The sequence below is a fragment of the Rattus norvegicus genome, chromosome 6 (genome assembly GCF_021556685.1).
Source record: "Rattus norvegicus strain SHRSP/BbbUtx chromosome 6, alternate assembly SHRSP_T2T, whole genome shotgun sequence".
Lineage (NCBI taxonomy): Eukaryota > Metazoa > Chordata > Mammalia > Rodentia > Muridae > Rattus > Rattus norvegicus.
Genome location: NC_141539.1, coordinates 32,551,195 through 32,572,247, shown reverse-complemented (window position 1 = coordinate 32,572,247; position 21,053 = coordinate 32,551,195). Strand labels below are relative to the sequence as shown.

At 43.5% G+C, this 21,053-nt stretch overlaps 1 protein-coding gene and 1 long non-coding RNA gene across 3 annotated transcripts in view; one reads left to right on the top strand and one right to left on the bottom strand.

The window, feature by feature from the left end:
* Positions 1-11,552: 11,552 nt before the first annotated feature.
* Rab10 (RAB10, member RAS oncogene family) overlaps positions 11,553-21,053 on the top strand; it is a 53,141-nt gene continuing 43,640 nt past the window's right edge. Inside the window, exon 1 of one of the 2 annotated variants that reach the window (XM_087554405.1) lies at positions 11,553-12,213. In XM_087554405.1, the coding sequence (XP_087410531.1) occupies positions 12,087-12,213 (127 nt within the window). In that variant the 5' untranslated portion in view covers positions 11,553-12,086. The remainder of the gene's footprint in view (positions 12,214-21,053) is intronic. The other variant, NM_017359.2, reaches the window with a different exon arrangement.
* On the bottom strand, positions 11,709-18,798 carry LOC148005122 (uncharacterized). The gene is made up of 2 exons (XR_015622873.1): positions 17,689-18,798; positions 11,709-16,546 (listed from the first exon to the last, which is right to left on the bottom strand). It is a non-coding gene; the product is annotated as an uncharacterized LOC148005122 (long non-coding RNA).

The following is a 21,053-nucleotide window of genomic DNA, read 5'->3' as shown; positions in this document are numbered from 1 at the left end:
CAGTCATACACAGTCCATCACACACACCATCATACACACACAGACACACACACAAAGACACACATACACACATGCACGCACATGCACAGTCATACACAGACCATCACACACACCATCATACACACACAAACATACACACAAAGACACACACACAGACCTACACACGCACGCACACACAGACACACACAGACCATCATATACACCATCACACAATGCACACAAATGCACACACACACATAGAGACATACACACAAAGACACACACACATACACACGCACAGACACACACACAGACCATCACACAGACCATCACACACATGCACACATGCACATGTACACACGCACACACACACAGACATACACACAAAGACACACATACACACATGCACACGTACATGCACATCCATCACACACACTATCATACACACAGAGACATACACACAAAGACACACACAGACATACACACACACACACATACACACACATACATCATACACACATACACACACAGACACACACATACATCATACACACATACACACACAGACACACGCATACCATCACACACGTACACTCACACACACACAGACACACACAGACATACACATGCACATGCCCACAAACATGCACATGCGTGCACACACACAAACCAGCAACATCAGGAATGGTTTGGAAGTTTCTATTTAGTGCAGGATGTGGCTAACTGTCAGAAGTCATTCTTAGAGAGTTTAAAGGCCTCAGTTCAACCACCAGCATCAGAACCAGAAGTGGATGCTGAAGAGATGGCTGCTTTTCAGATAACCACTGGGTGTTTGTTTGTTGAATATAATATACAATGAGACCACAACTGAATGGTCTGATGTAAACGTGAATTTCAGAAGTTGGGACAGCCGAAGTTCATTCTGTTGTATGCAGATACCCAGATGTGTAATTTGTGGAAAATGTCTGTCTTCCTATTGATCAGTAACTGCATTTTGTTTGTTTGTGTTTTCCTCTGCGAAGGGGAAGAGGTAAAGAGAAGAGCCTGAGCCATGCTTACTAAGAAGACGTTAGGAAGGAGAGAACAGGTCTAACTTGTCAAATGGAGAGACCTAATTAAGCTTCCCTCTGTAGTGTATGATGTAATCCTCGTTTCCATTTTCCCATGAAGCTTTTAGTAAACTTTCTCAGTCACAGATACTTTAAAATTTGAATGTATGGGATGGGGTGTAAATGGAGCACTCTGTTTGTAGGTGTGGGGTGGGGTGGGGGGGTGTTAGAGAGCACAGGTCAATCACCTTCTGCTGGAAGCCAAGAAAGAAAACAGTGAGGGGGCTTCAAGAAACTTTGACTGGAAGCAAAACAAAAATTGGATGGTGGGGTGGAGAGGTGGCTTAGTGAACTTAAAAAACAAAACAAAACAACAACAACAAAATTCTTGCTGCCAATCCTGACCACCTGAGTGGAATCCCCAGGACCCACAAAGGGGAAGGAGAGAATTCCTCCTGCAAATTCCTCTTACTTCTACATGCACACTGTAGCTGATGTGCTTGGGCACACACACACACACACACACACACACACACACACACACACACCACACACCACACACACACTACACACACACACACACTACACACACACACACACGCAGAGGCTAAATATAACCTTTTTAAGATCTCTTCTAGAATTGAACCTAAAGGTGACTCTTTCTTTGTAAAAGAGGATTTCTCTCGTTCTTTTTTCTATTTATCTGTTTGTTTACTGTGTGTATGTGTTAGAGTGTGTGTAGGTGCACATGTGTGAACATGAGTGTACAAGTCTAGCATATCCTTCCTCAGATACCATGTCCTTTGTTTTTTCAGACAGGGTCTCTCACTGGCCTGGAACTTGCTAAGCTGGGTTAACCTGCCAGCAAACCGGAGGAGCACCCATCTTTGCTTTCCCTATGTTGGAATTCTAAGAGTGCAGGCCACCACATGAGGCTTTTTAAATATATGTTCTGGAGAGCCAGTTCTGCTCCTAGATATCTGCACAACTGGTCTGTCTCCCCACCTGGAGGGTGATTTTACATTTACTTCTTTTTTTTCTCCTAAAGTCGATTCCAGAGATGTCCAGAGAAAGGAAACTTCGGCAGATAACAGGAGATGCTGGGTCAGGCTTTCTCTCCACGAACTGTTTTCAGAGGCCTGTTTGTGTTTCCAAGGACCTGGATAATCCTCTTCTCTCTCTCTGTCTCTCTTTGTCTCTTTCCTCTTCCTCTTCTTCTTTATTCTTCCTCATTTCTCTGTGTAGCTCTGACTGTCTTGGAACTTACTCTGTAGACCAGGTTTGCCTCAAACCCAGAGACCCGCCAGTCTCTGCCTCTTGAACGCTGGGATTAAAGCTATGTGACCAGGCCTGGCTTTGGCTGGTCATCTTCTAGACCAGTGGTTCTCAACCCTCCTAATGCTGATTTAGATTCTTTAATACAGTCCCATATGTTTTAATGACCCCCAATTAAAAATTACTTTGTTGCTACTTCATAAGTATGGGACTCCAGTTGGGGTCCAGACCCACACGTTGAGAAGAGCTGTTTTAGACCCTCGTCAACACAAAAACTTGAAGCATGAGGTTATTGCTCTGGATGATAAAGGGACACATATGGGAACCCTAGGTCAGAATCATATAGCAGTTCTGTCCACTGAGGAGGATTCTGGAACAAGACAGAGCCAGGCTGGTCCAACTTGTTCAACCCAGCCAGGAAAGGGCAAGTCAAATCTAGCTCCCAGGGGAGGCTGGGAAGCGGTGTAGTGCTGACTCAGGGCCTGGCAGGTCTGGTGACAGCGAAAGGACAGCTGTTGCCTGGGTGTTTTTAGAAAACGTATTCTGCCAAGTACTCTCTTGGCTGTGTCTGCACCTCCTCCAATCCAGGTAGAAAAAGTGAAAGTGCTTTTTGTCACTGCTCTGCCGGGGCATTTCGACCTAGATAGCTTTTATTTGGGAGAAAAAAAGATTTTATTTATGTATCTATGCACCTATGTATCTATTATGTATATGTGTATGTCTATATATGTATCTAGTATGTATGTGTATATATGTATCATGTATGTATATATGTATATGTCAGTTGGTCGGGCAGTTAGTCCGTCTGTCTGTCTGTCTATCTATCATCAAGATCTATGAATCCCTGGCTGAAACTCACTATATAGACCAGACTAGTTTCAGACTCATAGAGATCTACCTGCCTTTGCCTTCTGAGTGTTGAGATTAAAGAGCGTACCACCCACCCAGTTTCTTCTTTCTTTTTTGTTTACTTTTCATTTGTTTTTAAGACAGTATTTCTCTATGCAGTCCTGGAACTTGCTCTGTACACCAGGCTGGAGGAGAACTCACCGAGATCAGCCTGCCTCTGCCTCCCCTGTGCTGGAATTAAAGGTGTGTGCTACCACCTCCCAGTTTTTCGTTTTTAATTTTATGTATGGCTGTGTCTTTCTGTGAGTGCGTGTGTACATGTGAGGACAGGTGCCCATGGAGTCAGATCTCTTGGAGACGGAGCTCCAGGTGATTGTGGGCCATGTGGTATGGGTGCTGGGAAAAGAACGGAGGTCCTCTGCAAGAGCTGTAGGGGCCGTCAACCGCCAAGCCACTGTCCCTCGAGCCCTCACCTGGTATGGGTCCTGCCTGACTATGATGAATCTGGAAAGGAAGAGCAGAAATTAGTTAACAGGTTTCAGATCTCCCTGGATTACTCTGAACATCACTTACCAGTGTGAGGTCTTTTTAGGGACTTTGCTAGAAAAACCCAAGTAGAAGCTGAGCGAGCAGACGCTGAGGCTAGGAGGCCTGAGGCCTCATATGATTTATTTACTTGGCACTATAAAGTTGAGTTTGTTAATTAATTTTGTTTTTCTGGTCTTGAGAATTTAACCCACAATCTCAGGCTTATTAGGCAAATATTCTACCAACAAGCTACATCCCCAGCCCTTTTAATTATGAAAAAATTCAAATATAGACAAAAGTTTCATTTAGCACAATGATCTTCTAATGTCCATTAAGTGTCTGGAAAGAATACCAACCCATGGCTAATCCTGCTTCCTCCTTACTCTGCTCTCCCTCCTTCTACCCATGTATTATCTAAAAGAAGACTTTCAATTACTACTGTGTGACTATTATATTTACGTATTATATATACACACACTCACACATGCACACACTTACATGAGCATACTCATACACGCACACATGAGTACAAGTGTACACCTATACTCGCACTTGTGCATGTTCGCACACACACGTAGGCACACACACACATGTTCATGCAGCTACATGTGTATATATCAGGAGTGTGAGATCAGAAGGCAACTTTGAGCTTTGAGGATTGAACTTAGGCCATCAATCTCATGAAGGTCTTGTAGACTCAAGGCATCTCCCCCTCCCTTCATCCCCCCAAGCAAAGACTTTCATGAAAGTTTGAAGCATTACTTTATTTTATCCTCCTTAACTTCTCGTTTCCTCATCTAAAAATGGTGACATTATTATCTCCATTTCAAAGTATTTAAGATATCTACACTTCTTTTGTGAGTAGGTACCCTAGGAGGCCAGAAGAAGGTGATGGATCCCTTGTCACTAGAGTCACAGATGTTGTGAGCTGCTGACATGAGTGCTGGAAACTGAACCCAGGTCCTCTGGAAGAGCAACCAGTACTTCTAATTGATGAGCTATCTCTCCAGCCCTACCCCAAAGTATTCCTGTGAGTCATGTCTGTACAATGTTGACACAGCACAGGAACCCAGTAAATAAACTTGCATTATTAAAATGTAAAACATAAGAAGTTTGTACTTCCCTTCTGCCTTTCTGTGCCCCTTGCCCTTTAGTGACCCTGAAGAGACTCTCCCCAGCTGTCACTAGGCCGAGATGTCAGGACGGGCTGAAAGCACACGTGTCTGAGCCCCAGTCAGGGTCAGAGAAAGGCAGTGAGCTGCAGGGAGGAGGATAGAAGCAACATGGACCCTCCTGGAGGAGAGTCTGGTAAACAGGAACAGAGTTGGGGGGGGGGCGGTGAAGGAGGTACAAGTGTCAAGGTAGCAGACAATGGAAAAAAGAATGTGAACAGAAAGCACTGGCCTCTGAAAGTTCCATCAGAACAAGTCAGCCCGTCAGGAGGCCTCACCGTATCACAAACGGACTTTGGCATTTGGACGAAATTCATACACTTATTGAAAGGTTACTGGGAAGGTCTTAGATTTACTGAAAACCCAGAGAACTTGACTCAGGAATTGGCTAGGACAGAAACAGGCCAGGAGAGCCAGCAAGATGGCTCAGTTTTCTAATCGCTCTGCAAGCTTGATGACCTGAGTTCAGTTCCCAGAACACACGTAAAACTGAAAGGAGACAGCTGACTTTACAAAGCTGTCATCTGACCTGCTCGTTCGTGTGCCCTGTGGCACAGCTCCTCCAAACACACACACACACACACACACACACACACACACACACACACACACACACACACACACATACACAGAGTGGGAGTGAATGTAAACATGGATCAACATAGAAAAATGACATTGATGACAAGAACATATTATCCTTATTTGGCTATTAAGAACACCGGGCAAATCTTCCCTGTGGACAGCAGTACTCAGAGATGACAGAAGGTTGTGGAACCCTGAGGGCACAAACACGGTCAAGATTGAGCCTGGGCTCTTCTGGGATGTTTAGGACATAGTGATAGCTGCTTTCAGATATTCTGCTGGCAGTGCTGGACCCTCTTGGCACGTAACACAAGGACTTTCAATATTCTCTACTTCCACTCTGCCCCTGGCTCTAGGATAGGGGTGTGGTTATTTGCTGCAAATAACACACTGCTTATTCCAAAGAACCGGGAGCCAACAGGGCAAGAGCTGACAGCTGTTCACTGAACACTGAGCCCCAAGCTTTGGGAACAGACAGGTCCGTGCAGTGTGGGCTCTCATGATCAAATAAATCTGTCACATTTTAAGTTTTGCATGACTTTTCTTAGGTTATGCAGTCATTAGGCATAAAAGAAATTTATGTCACCATAAACATGCCAGGTTCACTGGAACCACGGAAGTGTGCACTATAGCTCTGTTGGACTGATTCATCCAGACATTGACTATGCACAGCTTCCGGTTGCACACCACGTTTGAAGCATGTTGATGTTTTCCCTTTTCTAGATGACAGAAACATAGCAGTTTAAAAAAAAGTCTTTTAAATTAAATTTATTCACTCATGATGGCATGTTTGCATTTTTGTGTGTGTGTGTGTGTGTGTGTGTGTGTGTGTGTGTATGTGTGTGTATGCATGCGTCTGTGCCTGTGTGTGCTTCTGTGTGCTTATAGTTAGAGAAAAACTTCCAGGAGTTAGTTTCTGGGGGGTTGAACTTCAGACTCAGTAGAAAGTGCCTCTACCTGACATACCATTTTGCCAGCTCAATGATTATTTAAATAATTAGCTGGTAAGGCATAATAATGTCTGCTTGTTATCTCTGTACTCCGGAGGTGGAGGTAGGAGGATCAGGAGGCCTAGGTAGGCTAGCTTAGCTACACAGTAAGTTGAGATAACTCTGAGATGCATGACACTGTATCTCAAAAACAGTGACAAGGATGACCATAGCAACAAAGTGACAGCAACAAAGCCCACAGTAATGTCCTTCTAGATTACATGTTTTTAAACAATGATGTTAATATGGAAAAAACAATTAAGGGATACAGCTCAGTGGTAGACTTCTTGCCTAACATTATTGTGACATTGGGGTTTGATCCTCAGCATGAAACAAACAAAAAACCCCAAAGAAACAGTAACAAGATAAACAAAACAAAACAAAACAAAAGGTTTCCAAGCAAAGCGCTGCATCTCATTTAACCCCCACACAATCCTGTGATTGTTTCATCTACAGATGGAGAAGAAGGAGTAGAGAGATTGGGTGACTTACTCCAGGTCTCCTTTTAACAAAACGATCTAAACCTAGAAACCGATGTCTAGAAGACTCGGGGGTCATGTTACTTAGTGTGTGTGTGTTCGAGTGTGTGTGATATGTAAGAGCATGACACACATGGGGAAGTAAAAGGGCACACATGTGGAATCCATTTTCTTCCTCCACTTTTATATGGGTTCTGAGGACGGAACTTAGCTGGGTAGGTTTGTGCATCGAGGGCTGGCACAAGGCCCAGATATAAGCAAGGGGAGCTGTTCTTCCAGTGCCGAAGTCTGCAGTGTGGGTATTTTTATTGGGGGTTGGAAGGTTGCTGCCTTCAGCCGCTGACTTTCTTTCTTTTGGTTTCATCAGCCTTTTTAATAATATTTTTTTTCTTTTCTTTTTTTCGGAGCTGGGGACCGAACCCAGGGCCTTGTGCTTGGTAGGCAAGCACTCTACCACTGAGCTAAATCTCCAACCCCCCTTTTTAATATTATTAAATTTTTGCACATCAAGTCAGTTCTAGTCTCCCTGTTCTAACTCTCATTTCTTCCTTTTCTGACCATCTCTATTTTCATTTAAAAAAAATTTGTGGGGGTTGGGGATTTAGCTCAGTGGTAGAGCGCTTGCCTAGCAAGCGCAAGGCCCTGGGTTCAGTCCCCAGCTCCGAAAAAAAAATTGTGTGTGTGTGTGTGTGTGTGTGTGTGATCCCCTGGAACTGGAGTTATAGACAGTTGTGAGCCACCTGATATGGGGGCTCGGAATCAACTCTTGGTCTTGCAAGAGTAGCAAGCATGCTTAACTACTGAGCCATCTCCACACCTCCCCTCCCCCAGCCCACCTTTCTATTCTTAGTTCAAGTTCCTGTGACTATTTTTATTTATGTTTTCTTTCTTCTTTGTTTGTTTTTAACTTCTCTCCTTCCTTCCTTCCTTCCTTCCTTCCTTCCTTCCTTCCTTCCTTCCTTCCTGGTTTTTCAAGGCAGGATTACTCTATGTGGCCCTGGTTGTCCTGGTACTTGCTCTGTATATCAGGTTGGTCAGGAACTCAAAGATCTGCCTGTCTCTGCCTCCTAAGTGCTAGTATTAAAGGCATGCACCACCGCCAGTGGGTGATAATTTAAGTTTTCTAATGTATAATGTTTTGTTCTTTGTCCTTACGGTGTAACTCAGAGCTCCTTAATAGAACAGAAACAACACACCCTTTACTCTTCTGGTATGCAAAGCGTATTCACAGGTGTTGTCTTAAGTTTTTGAAACAATCTTCTGAATCCAGTGCCCTTTGGTACATGAGCAGAATTGGATGAGTCTCTTATTACAGAGGGAGTCACTGCAAGCTAGTTCTGGAAGATACATTGTGCAGGGTTAGTGCTTTCTGCTGAATCCCAGTTGTGGTTAGACTTAACATTGTTCTTGTCTACTGGATAAATAAACCCTACAGTGGAGTTGAGGTCTTCATGTATGCCCTAAAATTTTAAAGGATGAAAAAATTGTTCCAAATGTAATCTCTTTCATTTGTTCTTCAAATTATTTTTAAAATAAACATTATTAAAAATACTTGAAAATGAACAAAAACATCACACACCCAAAATTTAGATTTTGAAAATTTCTCCAAAACAGTATTTTAAGCTGGACAGTGGCAGTGCACACCTTCAGTCCAGCAAAAGCAGGAGGATCTCTGTAAGTTTGAGGCCAGGGCGGTCTACAAAGCAAATTCCAGGATAGCCAAAGTCATTAACAAAGAGAAACTCTGTTCAAAAAACAAACCCAAAAACAAACAAAACAGTATTTCAAGGAAAAAAAAGATGACCCTTTCATTGTATCATTGTATATGTTTTTTTTTTCTTTTATAACACTTGTCACTTTGTCTTTTGAGACAGGGTCTCACTCTGTAGCCCTAGCCGGCTTCTCTCTTGCTGGCTTTGAATTTACCTTGATCCTCCTACTTATGCCTCCCCAGTGCTGGTATTATAGACCAGTCCCTCAACACATTGATTTTGAGAAGTACTGAAGGAGTTCAGAAGGGAAAGAAGCTACTTACAGCAGGAGTTGCTATGGTGAGGACATTTAAGCTCAAGGCTGAAGGGATAGCAAGTGATCTGAGGTACTTTTTTTTTTTTTTTTGGTTCTTTTTTTCGGAGCTGGGGACCGAACCCAGGGCCTTGCGCTTCCTAGGCATGCGCTCTACCACTGAGCTAAATCCCCAACTCTGAGGTACATTTTATAAGGAGAAAACCACATTAAACTAACCTTGAAATCAAGAAGATACATAGTAACTGTGGGAGAGAAAACATTTCCTGCTTTCTAGAGAGATGTGAGAGGTAGGGTAGTTCACTGGGCCTGCAATCTCTTGAATGCCTACTGCCAACAGGGAGGTAGCCAATGGTGATAAAAACTGCCGTGACCTCTGGACAATCAGGCCTGTCTAATGAAAACCTTCCTCAAGGAAGTCCCTGTAGAAGATTGTGGGTGTGAACACAGGAAATGGGCAGCAGTAAATAGGCAAAGTCCTATAGACCGGAAGAAGTTGGTTTTACAGTTAGGTGATGACACAGCAAGGCCAACCTACCTTTCAAGCAAAAATGCCGTTCTTAGGAAGAACAAAGTAACTAAGGAAAGAAGCTTAGATAAAAGAGCGGGGAGGAATCGGGTGTAGAGAGAGGACAGTGAAGTGCCTGCTTAGTATGTACAAGGGTTCAATTCCCAACAGGTAGAGTCAATTCCTTTTTAGTTTTGTGGGTGAGACAGGATGGGGTGAGTGAGACAGGGTCTCTAGCTCAGTATTTGCCAGAGGCTAGCTTTCAGCAGCTAATCCTTGTGCCCCAGCCTCCTGAGTATTAGGATTACAGACATTCTTACCACATCCAACAAAATTATGATCTGAAGGATCTAATACTCCATGATCCTGATTTAAGGATGAAAACAATTGTTAGTAAATATGACCCAATAATTTGTAAGAATTCAGAATATGGATTTTGGAAATAACTGGGATATAGAATGAATTAAAAAATAGTAATTATTCTCAGTAGGCCATTACCTCTCAAATTCATGCGATGATATTGTTTCCCAAATTCAGCTTTCTACTTTAAAAACGAACAAATCCAGTAGCGTTCAAGAAAGGTGTAGCAGCAAACATACACCTGCGAACTTGGGAGGCTGAATCAGGAGAAGGTTGAGGCTTGCCTGGAAAATTTACAGCCTAGGACTTTCAGAATGCTTTACGACAGGGAATTTAAGTCAATTGAGCTATTTGGGAAAGAATAATTTCAATCCACCTCCTCATGTATCCCAGGCTGACATCCAATTCTCTTTTGTAATCAAAGATGACTCTACACTTCTGATTCTCTGGTCCCCACCTTGCAAGTGTTGGGATTCAAGAGTTGAACCTGGGGCTTCATGTATGCCAGACAGGCACTGTATAAGTGAGCTATATTCCCAGCTCCTTGAAGATTTTCCTAGGGTGTTCAAGATTATGACCGAACTAAGAAGTGCTTACCGGCAATTTTTTATAGAATATATTTATTTATATTATATACTAACTTAATATGTATCAAATATAACTTATTTATGTAAATAAATAATAATCTTTATTGGTGAACCAGCTCACCAGGTTCAACTACTCTACCAGCATATACTGCAAGTGCTGGAGCATACTGAGAAAGCTTAGAAGGTGTTTATTTCGACTATAGAAAGGAAGAAAAGGGAAGTGTAAATAAGACTGATAGGGAGAGAGGGAAGAGGGACAAAGTCAACGAAAAGACATGACACAGGTGTGGTGGAGTAACCACACCAGAGCAGCCTTCAGGAGGCTGAGGCTGGAGAATCAAGAATTGGAGGCCAGGAGTGGGGTACTGAGTCAGACTTTGCAACAAAACAACCAACCTACAAACAAGTGAAAAGCAAGGAAGAGATCGGTTGGGATGGGGCAGGCTTTCGGATTTTTGATTTGGTGGTACAAGTTTGGCTATAGTGACCGCCCGCCTTTTCTGAATAGAGCGCTTCAGTTCCCGGGATTCCAAGGGCTGCTTAGGCCTGAGGCAGCGAAGCTTCCATTCGCAGGGAGGTTCTCCCGCACCCGGGGTTCCTCAGGCCGATGACATCATTCCGATCTCAGGAGTGCTGAGACTTTTTCAATTTGGAATCCCTGCTCTCTGGAACTCTAGCTTCTTAAGGAGACCGGGTTGTCACGACAGGCCCACAAGTGGGATCTCTTCTAGAGATGTCCGGATTTAGTAAGGAGGTTCTTGAATGGCCCAGGGCACTTCTTTCTCTCGCCATTTACGAACTACACACACAGGAACGCGTGGCCGCCCACGTCCGTCGCTGGGCTAACATCCTTAGCTCCTCAACAGGAGACTGAAAGAGAGTAGAGGATCTCAGCAGTCAGCTGTACGCCCCAAAAAGGCAAGGGAAGGGCGGGCAGGGGCTACACGGACGTAGTGCGCCGGCGCAGTTCCCGGGCCGCGCCTCCCCCCGCTGGGCGTGTTCCTCAAGCCGTGCACCCAATCAGGAGGCCGCAGGGAGCGCGCCCGCGGCCTCGCCCTCTCTGGTCCCGCCTCCGCGTGCCCTTCATGCCCTCCCGCGCGCGTGCGCAGCGGCGGGCCGCAGGGGCGAGGGCGCGAGAGAAGGGCGGGTGTACGTCCTTGCGTGCGTCTCAGGCAGCGCGCACGCCGGCGTGAGAGGGCACGGGGAAAAAGGTGGCTCTGGCCGGGGCGGCTCGGTTTCCTGGGGTTATGTAGCAGGGCTCGTCGGCTCGCGAGACCTCCTGCTGCCCTCGCCCGCGTCCTAGCGCGGAGTTTTTGCTCCGGGCGGAGGCCGTATTCAAGCCCGCCGCGCTCCCTCGACGTAGAGCTCTCTCGCTCGCCCGTGGGAGCGTCCCGGCCGAGCTGCGCTGAAGGGGGAGGGGAGGCCATTTTGTCCCGACCGACTCCCCGGAACCGGGCGGAGCGGCTGGGAGAGGCTGCGGAGCCGCGGGCGCCGCCCCTCGGAGGCACGGGCGCCGCCACCGTCGGGGCTTCCTCGACGAGGCCGTTCGGAAGGTCTCCCGCTCCGTCTCGAGAGCTGCTTTCTCTCCCCGCACACGCTTCCCCGCTGCTGAGGCCCCAGAACGCCCGGGTGAGGAGTTGGCCGTAGTGAGCAGCACCGATCCCTTGGGGCTACCGGCGGCGAGCGCCCGAGCCGCTCCTCCCAATGGCGAAGAAGACGTACGACCTGCTTTTCAAGCTGCTCCTGATCGGGGACTCGGGAGTGGGCAAGACCTGCGTCCTTTTTCGTTTTTCGGATGATGCCTTCAATACCACCTTTATTTCCACCATAGGTAAGACCTGTGGAAGGATGGTGTAGGGGCTCTGTAGCCGCGAGCCGTTTTCTTTTATTCCAGACATCTTGCTTCCCGGAATTTACGCCTTTGTTCCAGTGATTCCAATTCCAGACGACAGACCTAAGTTACTGTTGGAATCGGAATAGCGCTTACTGGGGCGGGGTCTTCCCATGCTTAACCATCCGGTCTTTTGCTTTCAAGTCTCCTTCTCTGTTCGGTGCCTGCTGGCACAAAATATGCAGCATTTAGCATGGTTCCAGAATCCTGTTTCTTTAAGTGACTTGACTGGCCGTACCATAATTGCGTGAAGTTACTTGATGTGCTATTTGTAATAGACGTATTCTAGTGGTTGGGGTTGAAGCAATACTGGCTGTGTGGCAAAGGCCCGAATTTATATTGGGGGGTCAAAGAGAAAATATTCCATCTGGCTGTTACTTGGAGTAAACTCGAGAGTTGCAGAATCATTAAGGAAAATGAGAGGGGCGGGGGAAAGTGAGTTGGCTGTCTTGACTGAACCATTGATGTGTCAAACAATCGGAGGCCCTTCGTGCTTGGGGTGGGAATCTGCCATGGTTGGCTCACAGTGCTTTTTCAAGACCTTAACAGAAGCAGTAGTCTGAGGGAGATGGCCGGTTTCTGACTTCTCAACCCGATGGAATCAAGTCAAGTTCTCATGTTTTAGTTGATGCTAGAGTTTACAGGAAAATATTTCGTCAGTCATAGCTCTAAGGACTTCTAATGTTCTTTCACCACATATTTCGGAATTACTTGGTATGGAAATTAAAGCTGAGGGGGTTGACCTTTTAAATTGGTTTCCTGTTTCGGAAATGAAAAGGGAAGGTTCCAAGAAAGTCATTTTGACGCTAGCACCAATATTAATTTTGTCAAAGTAATTGTACATGAAATATCTCCTCTACTCCCGCCCTCAGTATTTTAAAGTATCCGGTGTCTATCATTTTTTGAACCTCAGCTCCGGCATTAGAGCAGTGCAGGAAAACTTGTGATAAATGTAACTAACTTCATGATGAGGTTATATAGAGAAGCAACTGTCGTGGGTTTGCTTAAGAATTGGGAAAATCAAACTGATTTTAACCAATTTATAGTATTACTGAAATCAGCTTGGATTTCCTTAAGACATATTTGTAAGTAGCTTAAACATATTCTTTAACGCAAGTTAATACTGAAATTAAAGTGAGCGAGTTTTTATTTAAAATGGGTTGTTTTAACTTACTGGTGAGTGGGGTTGTCAAAATATAAAGCTTGAACTTGTCCTCTGTTTAGTAGATTAGCACTTATAGCACTAGTTTGAAGTGTAGCTGGGTGAGTCAGGTGGCTAGATCAGCAAATATTTATTGAGCACCAAATGCTAGGCACTGTTAAAGCTTTGGGAATGAGTGGTCGATACAGTAGACCCCATGACCAATCTGATGAAGACGGTGACAGTAGTGTGCAGAGCACTACGGTGAGGAGAGGGAGGAAGGGGACTAGTCAGAACTGTGGGGAATCTGCTTTATATGGACTGACAGTTTAAAAGGAAGCCTGAAAGACAGATATGAATTGGATCAGAGGGGAGACAGCCTTTCTGAAAGAAAGAATTTAGTGTGTGATTTTTTTTTTTTTTAAACCTGCCCTTGAGAAGGGTGAGGTGAAAGTAGGAAGTAAAGTTTTGTGGTGAAGAATGCTCCCCAGCTCCCCAGCTGCTTGTCCCCAGGTACTGGGCATTAACTAACCTCATGCTCGGTAGGCAAGCCATTGAGCTACAGTGCCAGTCCTGACCATAGTCTTTATTGTCCTTTGACTTAGGGAAATGGGTTGTTTCCCATGTAGCCTGCTGTGTTGAATTCCTGGCTCCACAGGTTACTAACTGCAACTTTGGCTACAATGTCTTAAAATAGACAGCGCAAATGTGTTTGCTGTGCATGGTGCTTGTGAGGATTTATAGGTCAGTGAGAGCAAAGCCCTTAACAATGGTGCCAGGTACTTTGTAGGAACACAGTGCAGATTTATGTGGAATATATGGCCTTCCTGCTACTAGTGTGTGACAGAATATGTTGCTTTATGGACTGCATAATGTGTGTAATGACCGCTTGAATATTTGTTGGTGCTCTGCTAAACAATTTTGCTGTAACCTCTGACATTTACACATTTTGATATAAAATATTTGATATTTTGACACAGGATTTGATTAAAGTAAACTAAGAAAATGAACACAATTCTGACAATTCTTTGTCCAGTTCAAACTTGGTGCTGCAGATTTTGAATTCTGCTATCTTCGTAACTTTGGTAGTCACAAAGGAAAAAATTAATAATATTTTTTAACTTATCAAAGATGCACATATGCAGCCAATTTCAAACGGATATTTTACATTGTTTTCGTCTAATGTGGGAGCTGTATGGACAGCCCATCTCAATTTATATTAGACATATTTCAAGTGTTCTGTCGCCAACGTGGCTAGTGGCTACCATATATTGATAGTTATGTCTAAACAACAGGAAAGTAGTCAATTGATCCACATAACTAGAGATACTTAGTGCGTTTATCACTTTAGGACATGTTTTCAGTGGGCCAGAGTCCTGTTTCCTCTGCCAATGTGCATTCTACCACTGAGATACACACCTAGCATCAAAACCTGCACTAATGAAGCAGTAGTCACTTTAGAAGTGTTGCAAAGGACTGGGCTGCAAGGAAGGCAGCCCATCATATTCCAGGCTGGATGGTTTTTGCTGCTTACTGGTTAAATCTGGAGGAAGGCTTTTTATAGATTTATGGTTCTTACAGTGCTCACCAGGACTACTGTTCTTGTCTCTCTGTATACCTTCAGTTCTGTATACAAACATATTCATATTAGAAATCATGTAAGTTTTTGTGTTCTGGTTCTATTGGATACTGTTGCAAAAATAAATTATTGGTATGTTTCACATTTAACCAAGTGCAAAGTGAATCTAAAGTCACAGCTGGGTGTGGTGGTTCATGCTTCTAATTCCAAGACTTAGTGGCTTAGGCAGGAGGATCACAGGTTCAAATAGCAAGATGGCTAACAACATCAAAAAAGTGAATCTTAAGATTATTTGAATAAGTTACACGGGGTCAGGGGTCTATGTTTATTTGGGTATTTTTGTTTTGTTTTGTTTTTTTGTTTTGTTTTGTTTTTTTGCCTGTAACTGCACCTAAAGGAGGTGGATGATGAATAATGAACACAGGTAGGAGAGAGGATAGTACAGTGATATAATCCTCATAGGAACATACTGGAGCAGAGCTAACTTACTTTACTTTCAGTTTGCTTTCTGAGTATTGTGAAGTAAATTGGGATCAGATTTTACTTAATAATAAGTATTAGCTGTTTGATAATTGGGTAATTTGTGGGCTGTGTGTGCGTTGCATGTGGAGGCCAGAGGATGAGGTCAGGTGTGGACCTCTGTTCTCTCCACTGCACTTTTTGAGATAGGGTCTTTCATTGAACCCTGAACTTGCTGATCGATTGCTGGCAAGCAAGCCCCAAAGATCCTCCTGTCTCAATTTTTCCAGTGGTGGGAAGCCTGTGTGATGCCTGGTTTTTTACTTCGATGGTGGGAGTCTGTACTCAGTCCTTATTTTGTGCATCAAGCACTCTGGGGCAAAACTGTTCTTAGAAATTTTTTAAAGATTGTTTGGAAAGTAATAAAGAAAGTTACTGGTTCTGGATGTATACAAATTTTAGTGGTTGATTTGACCATAATTTTCTTGGTAGTATGCACTCTGGAAAGTATTACTTGATGATAGAATAGTTATAAGAATTTTTTTTTTTTTTTCGGAGCTGGGGACTGAACTCAGGGCCTTGCGCTTGCTAGGCAAGTGCTCTACCACTGAGCTAAATCCCCAACCTGTTTTGTTTTGTTTTTTAAGATTTATTTATTTATTATATATAAGTCGCTGTCTTCAAACACACCAGAAGAGGGCATCAGATCCCATTACAGATGGTTGTGAACCACCATGTGGTTGCTGGGAATTGAACTCAGGACCTCTGGAAGAGCAGTCGGTACTCTTAACTGCTGAGCCATCTCTCCAGCCCCAAGAATTTGTTCTTAAAGCACATTCTTTTTACATTTCAAATGTTATTCCCTTTCCTGGTTTCCTGTCCATAAGCCCCCATCCCCTCCCCCTTCCTTTCTATAAGGGTGTTCCCCACACCCCCCAACTCCCCAACCTCTAATTTTTGTTTTTTGAGACAGTTTCTCTGTGTAGCCCTAGCTATCCTGGAATTTGTTCTGTAGACCAGGTTGGTCTCAAACTCAGGGATCCACTTGCCTCTGCCTCCCAAATGCTGGGATTAAATGTGTGTGCCACCACCACCTGGCAAAGCACACATTGTATGTATGTGTGTGTGTGTGTGTGTGTGTGTGTGTGTGTGTGTGTGTGATCTTAATATTATTTATTTTATGTGTTTGAATGTTTTGTCTGCACATTTGTATGTATACTTTGTGCTTAGTGTTCTTTGAGGCCAGAAGAAGGTAATAGATCTCCCAGAACTGGGGTTGTAGACAGGAGCCACTATGTGGGTGCTGGGAACCAAACTCTGGTCCTCTGTAAGAGCAGCAAGTACTCTTAACTGCTGAGAGATCTCCAGCCTGTAGGCTTTTTTGAGACAGGGTTTCTTTGTGTAGTACTGGTGGTGTCCTAGAACTTAGTGTATAGACCAGGCTTGTCTCAAATTCTGCCTCTGCCACTGCCTCTGCCTCTGCCTCTGCCTCTGTCTCTGCCTCCAGAGTGCTGGGATTAAAGACTATCACACCAGCTAAAGCTCACATTCTTTTTTCTCTAAAGATTTATTTATTTATTATATAAGTCATTGGAAGAGGGCATTAGATCTCATTACAGAGGATTGTGAGCCACCATGTGGTTGCTGGGATTTGAACTCAGGACCTCTGGAAGAGCAGTCAGTGCTCTTAACCACTGAGCCATTTCTCCAGCCCCAAAGCACACATTCTTTTTTTGTTGTTTAATTTTATTTATTTTAAAATTTTTTATTGCATAATTTCTTTAGCACATGTTCTTAATGTATTGTTTCCACTGGATGTGCTGTCATTTGGTCCTTAATCCCCACTCTACGCCTAGGTTTCTTATTTTTCTAAGGATAGTATTTTCACTGAATAATATAGTCCCTCGTGTAAGAAAATTAAATTGGTAAAGACTTGCCTCTGAGAGATGTGTAATATCTTTTAATTATCTAAGTGTATTAGCTGAGCTTTGGAAGAATAAATTGATTCTACTAACCTCCATTAAAGACTTGTTGATTAGGCTAGCAAGACAGCTCAGCAGTTAAGGCCACTGTGCCAAGCCTGATGACTTGAGCTTGTTCCTTGGTACTCACTTGGTAGAAGGAGAGATCAACAACTCCAAGTTGCCCTCTGACCTCTGCATGTATGCTGTGACACTTGAGAGTGTGTATGAACACACACACACACACACACACACACACACACACACACACACACACACACACAGAGTCAAATCAATCAATAAATGTGATTACTTTTCCCTAAGAATCAGTTGATTTAACTAAATTAGTGGCACATGCCTGTAATCCCAGTACTCAGAAGGCGAAGGATGTAAGTCTACAGCTATCCTGATCTACAAGGAAAATTCCAGGATGGTCAGGGACAAGTGGCACAGTCCTGTAATGCCCTTACTCAGGACAAAGACAAGAGAATCACTGCGAATTGAAGTCAGCCTAGTTTATGTAGCATGTTACAAAGTAAGACACTGTCTTCCCAAACAAAAGGAAAACAACAAAAGAGTTGATGAAATCCATCTGACCCCATTTTATATAGTGTCCACTTTTTAGAAAAATGAGCCAAACCTTTGTCATAAAGCATGTGAGAGCTACGCAGTGATACTCAGGCGGGTGCTGCACGAATGCCAGAATGCCTAAGGGACTTTTCTCATTGAAGCATGTGCTTTTAGGATAGATTAAAACTATGTAAGCTTGACTCCAAAAATACATGTACAAATGGCTCATAAGCACATGAAAAAATATTCAGCCTCATTAATAATTAAAGAAACACATGTCAAACCAACAGTGAGATGTTATCTTACAGTCATTAGAATGGTTATTCTCTATAGACCATGGTGGCATAGGCCTTTAATCCCAGCTACATGTGAGGCAGAGGCAGAAGGATTTTAGGTTCAAGGCTTGTCTAGTCTGCAGAGCAAGAATGTCCTGGGTAGGTTAGTGAGAACTTGTTCAAATAAACAAAAGGAGGGCTGGGGCTGTAGGGTGCTCAGCATGTGTGAGACTCTGGTTCAGTCCTCAGTAATGTCACATACACAGGATAGACGAGAGAGTAAACAGTACCCCACAGAAACAAGACAGAAACAAAGGCAAGTATTGACAATTTGGAGGATTTGGAGTTCTGACATGTTGCTGGGACTTCAGATAGTACTGTGGGAAATAGCATAGGCGAGCTGGTGTTATTGCTTATGACTAACTCCAGCACTCAGGAGGCTGCAGCAGGAGGATTGCTTGTGTGTTCAAGGTTAGGCTGGGCTACTTAGTGAGTTGTGTACTAACCTGGCTATAGTGATACTGTTTAACAAAATTCATCAAAAAAAAAAAAAAAAAGGGCTGGGGGGACATGGCTCAGTAGAATGCCCTGGGTTTAGCTCTCCAGAACTTCATAAACTGAGTGTGGTGATGCACATCTGTAATCGCAGTACTCAAAAGGAAGAGGGAAGAGGATCAGGAGTTCCAAGTCATCCTTGGCCATATAAGGAGTTTGGGACTAATCTGAGCTAGAGACCCTGTTTTTGATTTTTTTTTAAAAGATTTATTCATTTATTATATATAAGTACACTGTAGCTGTCTTCAGATACACCAGAAGAGAGCATCGGATCTGTTTACAGATGGTTGTGAGCCACCATGTGGTTGCTGGGAATTGAACTCAGGATCTCTGGAAGAGTAGTCGGGTGCTCTTAACCGCTGAGCCATCTCTCCAGCCCTGATTTTTTTTTTTTTTTTTAAGGGCAACAGAAAGAATATGATCCAGCAAATCTCTTAAGTTATACCCAAGATAGTTATAAGCAGTTAAAAAAAAGTTGTGGTAGAACTCTGACTCCCAAAGCCTTGTGCTTGCTAGGCAAGACCTATTCAGAGTTTGAAGTAGGGACTCACAGAATGCTAGTAAATAACTCAAAGCCCATTGATGGATGAATAAAATATATAGATATGCTATGGATAATCCATCCTTGAAAAATAATAAAGTTTTGGTAAGCACTATAACATAGATGGACCTCAAAATTATAGCCACGTGGTTGTTCACACCTGAATGCTGAAATTTCAGCATTCCAGATAGAGACAGGTGGGAGTCAGCTTAAGGCCAGTCTGGCGTATACAGTGAGCTCCAAGCCAGCCAGGGCTGTGTAGAGAGACCCTGCCTCAAAAAACAAAATAGAACAACATAAAGCAAGTTAGATGGGAGAAAACAGATATTTATGTGAGGTATCTGGAGCAGACAGATTTATAGAGAAAATGGAATAGTGATTAGCGGATGTTATGGCAAGGGTGTCCTAGATAATGGTTAAAGGACATAGAATTTTCATTTGGAATGTTGGAAAAGTTTTAGAGGTGAGGGGGCGGGCTGATGGTCCTCCTGTCTCTGCCTCCCTTTCTGTTGAGATTACAGTATTATGACACCAAGCTCAGCTTAAGATCAATTTTTAAAAGTTGATAAAATGGTATTTTGTGACATGTAACACTATCAAACAAAACTTACAAGGCTGTTGAAACATTTGACCATGCTGTCTAAAACGAGCATTTGATCATAGAAATTCCCTTCTATGACAGCTAATGCTAACAGTGGCTGGTGAGGAAAGAGGAACCTTCAGGTTTCACTTAGAATACAGCATGATTCTTTTAGGGCTCTCTATTCATGGCTATATGTCTCATTCTGAGAATTTCATTGCCATGTTGCACCACACCCCCAAATATTGGTAGGTTAGAACAGATTGTTCTACTCATTAATTTCAATCTGAAGAGTAGAGTTCCCCAGGAGGGGCAATGCTTCAACTGGATTGTTTGTCCTTTGCATGATAGAGTTCGGAGTATAATAGAACAGAGAAGATAATGCCTGCGAGAACTGTCTTCTTTAAGGATTGTGGGCTATAATGCTCTGTCAAGTACTAGAACAAAACTACTGATACTTCCTTGTGACTTGGAGGGGGGAAAGAACAGAAGCAGAAATACTGGAGATCTGTTTCAATTTGAAACACTACTAGGTTTCCCGGGTGGTGCTGTGGTAGCAGCTGCAATGGGCAGGAAAGTGGAGGCTGCTGAATCTTCGTTTACAAATGAGACTGTTTATTGAGCACAAAATATAGATTTTGTGATTAGCCATAGACGTACATGAGGAAACTATATATGAAGATGGTTAAGTTGTGAAGGAGTTTAAAAGAGCAAGAAAGGGTATTGAGGTTAGGGTAGAATGTTTGAACCTAAATGGATGGTAAGAACAAGTTTTTTGAATATGGAGTGAATTCTTCAAATACACTTATACTGAAGATGTAACCTGTACACCTGAAACCCCAGTACAAGGGAAGCAGAGACAGGAGAAATGCTAGAAGTTTCAGGTCAGCCTGGCCTGTGGAGCAAGTTTGAGGCAAGCCAGGGCTACAGGGCAAGACCTTGTCTCAAAAAACCAAAGCTAGGGGGTTGGGGATTTAGCTCAGTGGTAGAGCGCTTGCCTAGCAAGCCCAAGGCCCTGGGTTCGGTCTCCAGCTCCGAAAAAAAAAAAAGAAAAGGAAAAAAAACCAAAGCTAGTAACACAATTTGAAGTTTCTATGAGTGCCTGTGTATGTGGGTACC